The following is a 12,533-nucleotide window of genomic DNA, read 5'->3' on the forward strand; positions in this document are numbered from 1 at the left end:
TCAGTTAACAGTTAACAGTTAACAGTATTCAGACAACAGTATTCAGTTATCAGTTAACAGTTAACAGTTAACAGTTAACAGTTAACAGTTAACAGTATTCAGACAACAGTTAACAGTTAACAGTATTCAGCCTGCAAACATCAACTCAGACAACAACACACAGGTGACAGATCCTCCACACTCACCACCTTCTCCCTGTCACTATAATGTTTAGGTTATAGATCATTACTCCGCTGAGTGGCTGCAGTCAGACTGATCTAAATCGAAACTTTGCTTCTTTTAATCTCTTCCAGTCAGACGACGCGACGTCATCACAGCCTCATCTATCAGCCCGTTAACAACATGACATGTTACAACACCACGTAATGATTCTTTACCGTTACAAATCCAATTTTTCATTAGTCCATCAATAGGACATTTATTTTTATAACTGAATAATCATTTAAGTCGTAACTGTTAAAACTCTGCTAACTAACCGGAGGTTCAGAGTTCACCTTGGACAGAATAAGAGTGCATGGAGAAAACAGTCAAACGGGCTCCCACAAGGGTCAGTCCACGCCCCAACCCTGTTTAACCTTTACACAAATGACCTACCCACCACTAAATCCCGTAAATTCATCTACGCTGATGACATCTGTCTGGCAACCCAAGCGCCAGACTTTGACTCTCTGGAATAGGTGCTCACGGAAGACCTCGCGAAGCTGGACCAGTACTGCAAAACCTGGCGCCTAAAACCAAGTCCCGCTAAAACAGTCTCCAGTGTATTCCACCTCAACAACGCAAAAGCTGCTTCAGAGCTAAATATCCAACTCAGCGGACTTAAGCTGAAGCACGCCCTCAACCCAACTTACCTGGGAGTGACCCTTGACAGGACCCTATCCTTCAAGGAACACCTGAAAGGAACGGCAGCTAAGGTGAAGACTAGAAACAACCTGCTCTGTAAGCTCGCTGGCTAAAAATGGGGGGCAGCAGCCTCCACACTGCGCACCTCGGCACTGGCCCTTGCTTACTCTGCAGCAGAATACTGTGCCCCTGTTTGGTCCAGGTCACCCCATACACACCATGTGGACACCCAGCTCAACACAACCATGCGAATCATAAGCGGGACTATTCGTTCAACACCACTCCCCTGGCTCCCTGTCCTATCCAATATAACCCCCCCACATATCCGGCGAGTAGCATCTACTCAAAGGATGCTTCAAAAGGTCGAAGACTCTCCCCATCTACCAATCCATGCAGACATCTTCAACCCACCCACTGCCCGTCTTCCATCTAGACGACCGATATGGAAGAATACCCCACCAGCCGACTTCACCACCCAATCAGCTTGGGAAAAGGAATGGGAGCCCAAGGATGTCCCAAACAAACATCTGGTGTCAGACCCCACCCAACAGGTCCCTGGCACCAACCTGCCAAGGATACAGTGGTCAACTCTTAATAGATTCAGGTCCGGACATGGCCCCTGCTTGGCCAGCCTTCACAAATGGGGCAGCAGCCCAAGCCCATTGTGTGCCTTTGGAGAGGTGCAAACATTGGAACACATCATTGAAGCTTGCCCGCTCCACAGTCTAAAAGGAGGGTTAGTCACCCTCCATACAGCAGACCAGGAGGCAACTGCATGGCTCAAGGACTTTGCATTCGCTAAATAAATAAATAAAATTTAAGTCGATATTATTAATAAAGTTATACCATTGGCAGAGCATTTTGGCAAATTTTTCTTGGGCGCTACCCACATAATTAGCTGTGCAGCTCATCCCACAAATGCATGATCCTTACAAGTTGGACATCATTGCAAAGGTAAATAAACAGGCTTTCCAACGATGTAAAATACAATGACCATTAGCATTGTAACAACAGAGAAATAATCCACCAAACACAAGTTTAATAACTTTGTTTTTCCAGTATATTTATTTATTAAATAGAACCTTTTATACAAACAACTAAAATGTAATGTGGTTCACAAAAGATGACAAATACATATAAAAATACATGCAACAAATAGAACAACCTTTGTATACATTTTCCATATCATGATTGATAATTGATATCAATATAGTGATAGTGATTTCTGCAGAGCCTCATAGAACCAGGGTTACAACATGTCAGCAATGTCTCTTCATGTGGTGCTGAGATTTTGTGAACGTGACTTTTACTGCGTACTGTATAGTATATACAGTAGTAATAGTATATAGTACTATTTTTTGTTGAAGTGAATCAGTGGTGAATCATGTTCTCAGTGTTGAATGGTGAATGTGAATTTATTATTTAATTCACATGTTCTTTCATTTTGTAACATTATAAAACTTAAACAGCAGATTAAAGTTCCGTAGACCCGAGGCTCATTGATGCATGTGGGGGGTGGGGGGGGCGAAGGCTGGCCCGTGTTGTCCAATACGATCCAATAGAAGAGCTACTGGAGATCAAACTGCTGAAAAAATGAATGATGGTTCTGATAGAAAGGTGTCAGAGCACACAGTGAGGAGCAGTTTGTGCGTACGGGGACCGGTCAGGGTGACCTGATGACCTCATGTTATGGCTGATTGGTGTATGGGTGTATATACAGTATATATATATATATATATATACTGTATATACACACATATGTATATACATACATATGTATATATATATATATGTATATACACACATATGTATATACATACATATGTATATATATACTGTATATACACACATATGTATATACATACATATGTATATATATATATATACTGTATATACACACATATGTATATACATACATATGTATATATATGTGTATATAAATATGTGTATATATATATGTAAACATATGCGTATATACATATATATGTATATACATATGTATATACATATATATGTATAGTGTATATACACTGTGTATATACATTATATAGATATGTAAACATATATTTAATGTATATACACAGTGTGTGTGTGTGTGTGCATATATAAATATATATATATGTATATATATATGTGTGTATATATATGTGTATATATATATATATATATACACATATATGTGTATATATATATGTGTATGTATCCAAGGTGTTGATTATCTCATCACTACTGAGGATTGCTGATACAAGATTCCGCTCATAGTCTGAAAATCTGAACAGATAATGACCCTAAAACACAAGACGGCAGCAGAGCCTGGATCACGTCACATTTCATTCCATATTCTCAAGATTTCACATTATATATATATAATAATTTCCTAAATGGCATGCCATAATATATATATGTGTGTGCGTGTGTTTAAAATAGATCTGTTTATATTGTAGTGTCATTGTTCTGTGTTATTGTTAATACTGTACTGTTCAAATTTCACAAATTTTCTACGTTTTGTTACTGTACATTAACAGGTAAATAACAGGTTTATTGTAATAAATACAGTACTGTAGGTTATACAGTAGCACACAATATATAACATTTTATTATACAGTATGCCAAAAAATACCACTATAATACTGTACTTCATCATGGTGAAATTAACAGTAGGTTGTATTAAAAATGACATGAAATTCGACCATGGTATGAAATACAGCATCTACTGGATAAGGGTTGACAGTAAGTTTCTGTTAATTTGACAAAAAAAAAAATCTCATAGTGCATGTTTGTTTGTTTTTTTATTTTAAAAACTTTGAATATTTACATGTAATAAATGTATAGACGTTGTTGTTGACACTCTGTTTGTTTGTTTTTTAATGCCGAGAGCTCACATTTTAAAAGATAAGAGTTTTACACATCATGCGTATTTTGGTTAAATTCAGTCCGTACAGTAGAGGGTTGAAGAGCGGCTGGCAGGTCAGCCAGTACAACGATAAAATGATCCTCAACATGTTGGGGAGATTGTTCATATTAAATCTGCTCTGTATTATTTCAAAGAAAGCCCCGAAGGAGAAGTTCAGCAGGGAAGCCAGGTGAGGTGTGCAGGTACTGACAGCTTTCTGTCTGGTCTGTTTACTACCAGAAAAACACACTTTAAAGATCTTCATATACGTGTAAAAGATTAAAAGTACAACACAAATTGTTGCAGCTGTGTAAATCATCCCATAGATGTTATTAACTGTAGTGTCAGAACAGGCCAGTTTAACTATAGAGTAGTTGTCACAGTAGACTTTGTTGATGACGTTGCCACACAGCTGTAAAGAGCCGCTGAGTGATATCAACACACCGATTGCAATAAAAGGGTATAACCACGTTAGAGCTATGAGTATGGCTGTCTTGTTGTAGGTCATATGCACATTATACTGTAGAGGATAACAGATAGCCAGATAGCGGTCATAAGACATGACGGCTAAGTTACAAAACTCTACATTTGCGTACGTATAAACACAGAATATCTGTGTGAAGCAGAGCGGAGCAGCAACAGTGTGAATGTCAGAGAGGATCTGAACCAGAAGGAATGGAAACAACCCTGTACTACCATACAGTTCATTTACAAACAGGCTGCACAGGAAAAGGTACATAGGTTCATGTAAGCTTCTGTTACTACAGATAACCACGATGAGCAAAAGATTAGCACAAATAATTAACACATACAAAGACATAACAATAATGAAGTATAAGTACTCAAAAGGCCTGGTGTCAAAGAAGGGAGAAAGTGTGAAATATGAAAACTTTGTAGAGTTCATGACGATCCTCCTGTTGGCTCACAGAATAAATACACCTCCTCACACAGGATGTTAAAACGTGTTAAATGTCTAATTAAACGGATTTAGCAGCAGCAACACAATAAAACAGGGTTTAGTAGTTCAGAAAAGTGGAAACACATTCTGTAAACCCAATATTCTCTCACTGAAAATCGACATGAAACTCAGGTTAGAAGTTACCGAACACTGTTTCAGACAATGTTTGAGTTCATCTGCTGCTTCAGCTCCCTCCTCTCCGAGCTGAAACTCTGCTGCTGTTGCTTCTTTTAACCTTTTCAAGTCAGGAGAAGCCCACAGCAGCACACTGACGTCATCACCACAGAACACTCTGAGTATTAATGATTTATGATTATCAGGAAAGAAAAATCTCTAAATCTCAACAAGTTAAAAGTAAATTAAATATCTGGATGACGTTGACAGAGTAGTGGGGATATTAAAAAGATTCAGAGGGCCGTTCTGAGTCGGTCAGCTGTTGTGAAGAAGTAGACGTTCATATACTCTGATATTTATTTACAATATATACTATAGCTACACAGGACCTACTGCGGGACCCTGAGCATTCTTTTCTTAAACCTAACTTGTTTTATTTAAAAAAGACAGGAGCGGAAGTTGACTGGACATTTGTAGGAAATCACAAGAAAAATACGTTGTTGATAGTCGTGCTGAACGTCACGCAAACAAAGGGAAATATGCGTTTAAATTTCGTGACGATTTCACGACCCACGTGAGACTGTGTTGATTTATCCGGTAAATACATGGTACATAGTAGTATATTATTGGGTAATTACCTGTAATTACCACTGGTAAATAATTAGGTCAATAAAAAGAAACTACAGATGAAAATCTTTATTATGTCCCATCAACTCTAATAAGTAGATATGACCAGTTTATGTTGGTAATAACTTTCTAGGAAACTAGACAAGGTTTATGTTGGTAACAGTCCACGTTCAATTATGTTCATTCTAAAAATTTGCAAAAGCAGCATATTTGTCCACTCCCATGTTGATAAGAGGATACAATATTTGACAAATTTCCCTTTTAAGGTACATTTAGAACAGATAAATAATGTGTGATTAATTTGCGATTAAAATGTATTTTAATTGATTGACAGCCCTATCAAATATATATTATAATGCAACCATAAAATGTGAAAAGTAAAAGCATTTCAGGCACAACAAGTCACATTTTACCAAACAGAACACTTTTACATGTGATGCGTATTTTGGTTATTTTCAGTCCGTACAGAACAGGGTTAAAGAGCGGTTGACATGTCAGCCAGTATAACGATAAAATAATGCGCAACATATTCGGTACATATTTCATATTAAATCTGTTCTGTATTATTTCAAAGAAGCAGCCGAAGGAGAAGTTGAGCAGAGAAGCGAGGTGAGGTGTGCAGGTACTGACAGCTTTCTGTCTGGTCTGTTTACAGCCAGAGAAACACACTCTGAGGATCTTTATATACGTGTAAAAGATTAAAAGTACAAGAATAACTGTTGTAAAAGTGTAAACAATCCCATAGATGTTATTGACTCTGGTGTCAGAACAGGCCAGTTTAACTATAGAGTAGTTGTCACAGTAGACTTTGGTAATAATGTTCCCACACAGCTGGAGAGGGACGCTCAGAGATATCAAAATATAAATAGCAATAAAAGGGTATAACCACGTTAGAGCAATAAACGAGATAACCTTGTTATGTGTCATACGTGTGTTATATTGTAGAGGACAACAGATGGCCAGATATCGGTCATAAGACATGACGGCTAAGTTACTAAATTGTATACTTGCGTACGTATAAACGCAGAAGATCTGCAGGAAGCAGAGCGGAGCAGCAACAGTGTGAATGTCAGAGAGGATCTGAACCAGAAGGAATGGAAACAACCCTGTACTACCATACAGTTCATTTACAAACAGGCTGCACAGGAAAAGGTACATAGGTTCATGTAAGCTTCTGTTACTACAGATAACCACGATGAGCAACACATTGGCACTAATGATCAACACATACAAACACATGATAATAATGAAGTAGAGATATTTAAACAGCCCGGTGTCAAAGTAGGCGGTTAGTGAGAAATATGGAACCTGAGTAGAGTTCATCATGACGGATGAACTAGTTGTTAAACTGACTTTACAATTTTATAAACCTCTTGAACCCCACAGATCTGATCAGACAAAACCAACCTGTGTTTTGCAGACAAATATGAATCTGGCGTGCAGGTCTGAAATAAGAACACTATTAATGATAAATGTGTTCATTCTTACACTTACCGAACACTGTTTCAGACAATGTTTGAGTTCATCTGCTGCTTCGGCTCCCTCCCCTCCGAGCTGAAACTCTGCTTCTGTTGCTTCTTTTAACCTTTTCAAGTCAGGAGATGCCCACACCAGCAGACTGACGTCATCACCACAGAACACTCTGAGTATTAATGATTTATGATTATCAGGAAAGAAAAATATCTCTAAATCTCAACAAGTAAAACTTAAATTAAATGTCTGGATGAAGTTGACAAAATAATGGTAATATTAAAAAAGATTACCCACGATCTTTTCCTAAAGCTAACTAAGTCGTTTTTGTTCCGTACTTAAGTCACGCCACTTCCGGCGTTATTTTGACCCAAACCACAATGAGAATTATTATTTTTTTAAAACAATGAGCTCAAATCTCTGAACAATTAGTTTGATGTTCACAACAGATTCTAATTTCTCATTCATTCAAGCAGATTGCACGTGTTTTAAATGTGTTTTGTTTAAGAGTCGGTACAATTGTTGACAGTTTGCACAACAACCACTCTCACGTGGATTATTGAGTTGATTCTCAGTGAAACTCTTCACAATTTCTAAACATTCTTTCATCGTTTTAAACATCACATGCAAAATGATCCATTCAATTATCGAAATCTGTCAGACATAAACGTATATTCCATAAATATTTTTTTTTACTGAACTAGAATATCAAACATGATGCCCTCTACACTATGTATGTACTCTGTTTCCTCCCACAGTCTAAAGACATGCAGGTTAGCGTGGGCTTACTCCGGGTACTCAGGTTTCCTCCCACAGTCTAAAGACATGCAGGTTAGCGTGGGCTTACTCCGGGTACTCAGGTTTCCTCCCACAGTCTAAAGACTTGCAGGTTAGTGTGGGCTTACTCCGGGTACTCAGGTTTCCTCCCACAGTCTAAAGACTTGCAGGTTAGCGTGGGCTTACTCCGGGTACTCAGGTTTCCTCCCACAGTCTAAAGACTTGCAGGTTAGCGTGGGCTTACTCCGGGTACTCAGGTTTCCTCCCACAGTCTAAAGACATGCAGGTTAGCGTGGGCTTACTCCGGGTACTCAGGTTTCCTCCCACAGTCTAAAGACATGCAGGTTAGCGTGGGCTTACTCCGGGTACTCAGGTTTCCTCCCACAGTCTAAAGACATGCAGGTTAGCGTGGGCTTACTCCGGGTACTCAGGTTTCCTCCCACAGTCTAAAGACTTGCAGGTTAGTGTGGGCTTACTCCGGGTACTCAGGTTTCCTCTCACAGTCTAAAGACATGCAGGTTAGCGTGGGCTTACTCCGGGTACTCAGGTTTCCTCCCACAGTCTAAAGACATGCAGGTTAGCGTGGGCTTACTCCGGGTACTCAGGTTTCCTCTCACAGTCTAAAGACATGCAGGTTAGCGTGGTTTTTCTTCGGGTACTCAGGTTTCCTCCCACAGTTCAAAGACATGCAGGTAAGAGTGGGTTTGCTCCGGATTCTCAGGTTTCTTCCCACAGTCCAAGGACATGCAAGTTAGTGTTGGTTTACTCCGGGTTCTCAGGTTTCCTCTCACAGTCTAAAGACATGCAGGTTAGCGTGTTTTTTCTCCAGGTACTCAGGTTTCCTCCCACAGTCTAAAGACATGCAGGTTAGCACGGGTTTACCCCAGGTTCTCCGGTTTCCTCCCATAGTCCAAAGACATGCAGGTTAGGTATTTATAAATATAACTACTGATGTGACTACGAGGCCTGTCAACATTAACGCCATAATAACGCGTTACCACAAAATAATTTTAACGCCACTAATTTCTTTAACGCGTTAACACATTCGATCTTTCGGAGGTTGTAGCGGCTCAGTCGTAAAGCTAGAGTGAAGATCCCGGTATCATAGTAAACTAGGGAACCTGATGAATCCATCGGTACCAACCAGGTCAGACTAGCTGGTCATGAAGGAGGTTAAATAACGCTCCAAAGTTATGCATAATTAATTTATGATTAATCATGATTAAATGTTTTAATCTATTGACACATTAATTAATTAATTAATTAATTAATTTTTCAATGATCTTTCTACTTTGTGTGAAACTAAATTTTGCCTTTATTCAGGCATCATTTAGAAATCTGTGGTAACCAACTGGTGTGGGCGTCTCCTGACTTTAAAAGGTTAAAAGAAGCAGAAGCAGAGCTCAGATCAGTTAGGACGGACTCTCAGTCTGACTACAGGTAAACAGATTAATGATAGGAGTTACACAATGCCACCAACTGTCTCCCACACTGTCTAACCTCAGTGTTAAAGACTTTAAATAAGAGAATGGTGAGTTTGGGTAAATGATCTTTACTGTATGACGGCTGAATGTTATCAGTGTGTTTAACCCTTTAAAACAACATGTGGACCTCAGTGGAGTTAGTGTGTCCTGTGAACAGTGTTGGGACTTCTTTATGAAGTAAACAGAGATGATGATGATGAACTCTACTCAGGTTTCATATTTCTCACTAACTGCCTACTTTGACACCGGAGATTTAACATACTTATATTTCATTATTATCATGTGTTTGTATGTGTTGATCATTAGTGCCAATGTGTTGTTGGTGGTGGTTATCTGTAGTAACAGAAGCTTACATGAACCTATGTACCTTTTCCTGTGCAGCCTGTTTGTAAATGAACTGTATGGTAGTACAGGGTTGTTTCCATTCCTTCTGGTTCAGATCCTCTCTGACATTCACACTGTTGCTGCTCCGCTCTGCTTCCTGCAGATCTTCTGTTTGTATTCTTACGGAGGTGTTGAGTATCTAAACTTAGCTGTCATGTCTTACGACCGATATCTGGCTATCTGTTATCCTCTACAGTATAACACACGTATGACCTCTAACAAGATCGCCGCGCTGATAGCTGTAACGTGGTTTTGTCCGTTACTACTGTGTCTCGTGATGGCGTCCTTGAGTTCCTCTCTCCGGCTGTGTGGGAACATTATTAACAAAGTCTACTGTGATAACTACTCCATAGTTAAACTGGCCTGTTCTGACACTACAGTTAATAACATTTATGGACTCATTGTTTCTACACTCTCCATCTTTTGTCCTCTGATTCTGATCTTCTACACATATATAAAGATCCTCAGAGTGTGTTTCTCTGGCTGTAAACAGACCAGACAGAAAGCTGTCAGTACCTGCACACCTCACCTGGCTTCTCTGCTCAACTTCTCATGTGGAGCTTGTTTTGAGATATTACAGAGCAGATTTAATATGAACAATCTACCCAACATGTTGAGGATCTTTTTATCGTTGTACTGGCTGACCTGCCAGCCGCTCTTCAACCCTCTACTGTACGGACTGAACATGTCCAAAATACGCATCATATGTAGAAATCGGCTCTTTGATAAAATGTAGGTCTCTTATGTGACACCTCATCTTACAGGTCGGCACATTTCATAGTAATCAGGTGATAATTAGAAAGTAACCTGTTTGAAAATTCTTTGAAATTACCTCGACATTATTTACTAATCATATTCTGCTATTTCCCAGAGCAGGTGATAAACTGTTCGTGGTTGTGCTGTGAGCTGTTAACCCTCAGAGTCTGATTCTGTTCAGCATCACAAGCAGCAGCTTCCAGCCCCCCCACACTGTGTCCATGTAAAACACTGGAGGCCTCATTATAATCTATTAAACTGGTAGAATTACATAAAATACATAACCAGCTAATTATCAACTGCTTATTGGGAAATAAAATATAATTCTACAATTATTTTGATGTAATTTCCAAGAGATCTCAAAGAAGTTATGAACTATTATTATATTATAAACTAAACTATTATTATTATTATTATTATTATTATTATTATTATTATTATTATTATTATTATCTACTCACCAGTAAACAGTTTGTAATCCTGTTTATTAATTAACTTTGATTTACTGTCCTGGTGATGTGTTAAGGAAACTAACAGAGATTTATTACCTGCTTTGGGAAATAACAGAATATAATTAATATATAATATTGGGGTAATGTTTGATAAATGTTGAGGTAAATATTGGGGTAATTTGGCAGTAATTCTAAAGAAATCTCAATCCAGTTACTTACTAATCATCAATGATTACCAAGAGATGTGCCGACCTGTAAGATGAAGTGTTTCTGGACCTCAGATATTAAAAATGTATTTGTGGTTGTTAATGTCTAAAGTGTTTTTAAGAGCCTTAACATGCAGCTGCTGTCTGCTGATTATATTATTATTATTATTATTATTATTATTATTATTATTATTATTATTATTATTATTATTATTATTATTATTATTTTATCTTCATGACCATTTCACATGAATGCACAGCTTCTTATCATACTGGTATGAGATGCATTTACACAAAGAAACCTGACATACAGGAATATAAACACATGAAGAGTGTCTGATTTGATCAGCTGCAAATGAATCATATATGATAATGTCAACATGTTCTTTAAAATGTGTATTAAGCCTCATGTTGAATACCTTTATAAAATTAATAATAACAATTATTCTGTGGAGTTTTGATGGATTTTATTTGCCACTAACTGACTGATATTTATGATGAATCCTGTTAAACTCAGTTCTAGTCCAGAGATCTCCGTCAACTTCAACAACTCACAAGTTATTGATTCCTAACGTGAGAAATGTTCATGTGATAATCCCACAGGGGTTTAACATTAACAGGGTTTTTTATCTTATAACCATATATATTTTAATAAGCACCTTTAAAAAAATAAAGAAATCTGTCTGACGTCTGATCTGATCACCCAGAACACCCCTTGGAAATCATCAAGACTCAGTTTTCTGCAACATTTAGGAAGATTTAGCGCCTATTTGGCAACCATTTAAAAAAAATGTATACGTAGCAACGGTCCGTTATACGTAGCGACGGTCTGTTATACGTAGCAACGTTCCGTTATACGTAGCGACGGTCCGTTATACATAGCGACGGTCCGTTATACGTAGCAACGATCCGTTATACGTAGCAACGGTCCGTTATACGTAGCAACGGTCCGTTATACGTAGCAACGTTCCGTTATACGTAGCAGCGGTCTGTTATACTTAACAACGGTAGGTTATACATAGCAACGGTCTGTTATACGTAACAACGGTCCGTTATACGTAGCAGCGGTCTGTTATACTTAACAACGGCATGTTATACATAGCAACGTTCTGTTATACATAGCAACGGTCTGTTATACGTAGCGACGGTCCGTTATACGTAGCAGCGGTCTGTTATACTTAACAACGGCATGTTATACTTAACAACGGTCCGTTATATGTAGCAACGGTCTGTTTTTTCAAAGAAATTTCAAATGCGTTACTTGCTAATTATCACCTAATTACTTTGAAAATATCAGACCTGTAAAATGAGGTGTTACCTTTCACAGTGATGCTTCCGAGCGACGTCAGTGGGTCGTCTCAAGGTGAGGTCATGTGACTTGAAAAGGTTAAAAGAAGCAGAAGCAGCGTTTCAGCTCAGTTCGGAGGGACTCAGTCTGACTGCAGCAGGTAAATGTGAGGATGTCATCAACTAACTGTGGCTTCTAATCTGAACATTATAAAGACTTTAAGGAAGGGAATGATACATCATCTGTTCTGCGTCGTTACACTGAATTTTGTTTATGTGAGG

At 38.4% G+C, this 12,533-nt stretch overlaps 3 protein-coding genes across 3 annotated transcripts; 1 reads left to right on the forward strand and 2 right to left on the reverse strand.

The window, feature by feature from the left end:
* Positions 1 to 3,728: 3,728 nt before the first annotated feature.
* On the reverse strand, positions 3,729 to 4,640 carry LOC141770720 (olfactory receptor 11A1-like). The gene has a single exon (XM_074640566.1). The coding sequence runs from the start codon at positions 4,638 to 4,640 to the stop codon at positions 3,729 to 3,731; it is 912 nt and encodes a 303-aa protein (XP_074496667.1).
* A 1,197-nt stretch (positions 4,641 to 5,837) lies between these two features.
* LOC141770721 (olfactory receptor 11A1-like) lies at positions 5,838 to 6,761 on the reverse strand. The gene has a single exon (XM_074640567.1). The coding sequence runs from the start codon at positions 6,759 to 6,761 to the stop codon at positions 5,838 to 5,840; it is 924 nt and encodes a 307-aa protein (XP_074496668.1).
* A 2,592-nt stretch (positions 6,762 to 9,353) lies between these two features.
* On the forward strand, positions 9,354 to 10,286 carry LOC141770722 (olfactory receptor 11A1-like). The gene has a single exon (XM_074640568.1). The coding sequence runs from the start codon at positions 9,354 to 9,356 to the stop codon at positions 10,284 to 10,286; it is 933 nt and encodes a 310-aa protein (XP_074496669.1).
* The last annotated feature ends 2,247 nt before the right edge of the window (positions 10,287 to 12,533 follow it).

This window comes from Sebastes fasciatus, chromosome 7 (assembly GCF_043250625.1).
Source record: "Sebastes fasciatus isolate fSebFas1 chromosome 7, fSebFas1.pri, whole genome shotgun sequence".
Taxonomy (NCBI): Eukaryota; Metazoa; Chordata; class Actinopteri; order Perciformes; family Sebastidae; genus Sebastes; species Sebastes fasciatus.

Excerpts from the sequence above, each read along its gene's own strand:
- LOC141770720 (XM_074640566.1), bottom strand. The coding sequence starts at position 4,640 with ATGAACTCTACAAAGTTTTCATATTTCACACTTTCTCCCTTCTTTGAC.
- LOC141770721 (XM_074640567.1), bottom strand. The coding sequence starts at position 6,761 with ATGATGAACTCTACTCAGGTTCCATATTTCTCACTAACCGCCTACTTT.
- LOC141770722 (XM_074640568.1), top strand. The coding sequence starts at position 9,354 with ATGATGATGATGAACTCTACTCAGGTTTCATATTTCTCACTAACTGCC.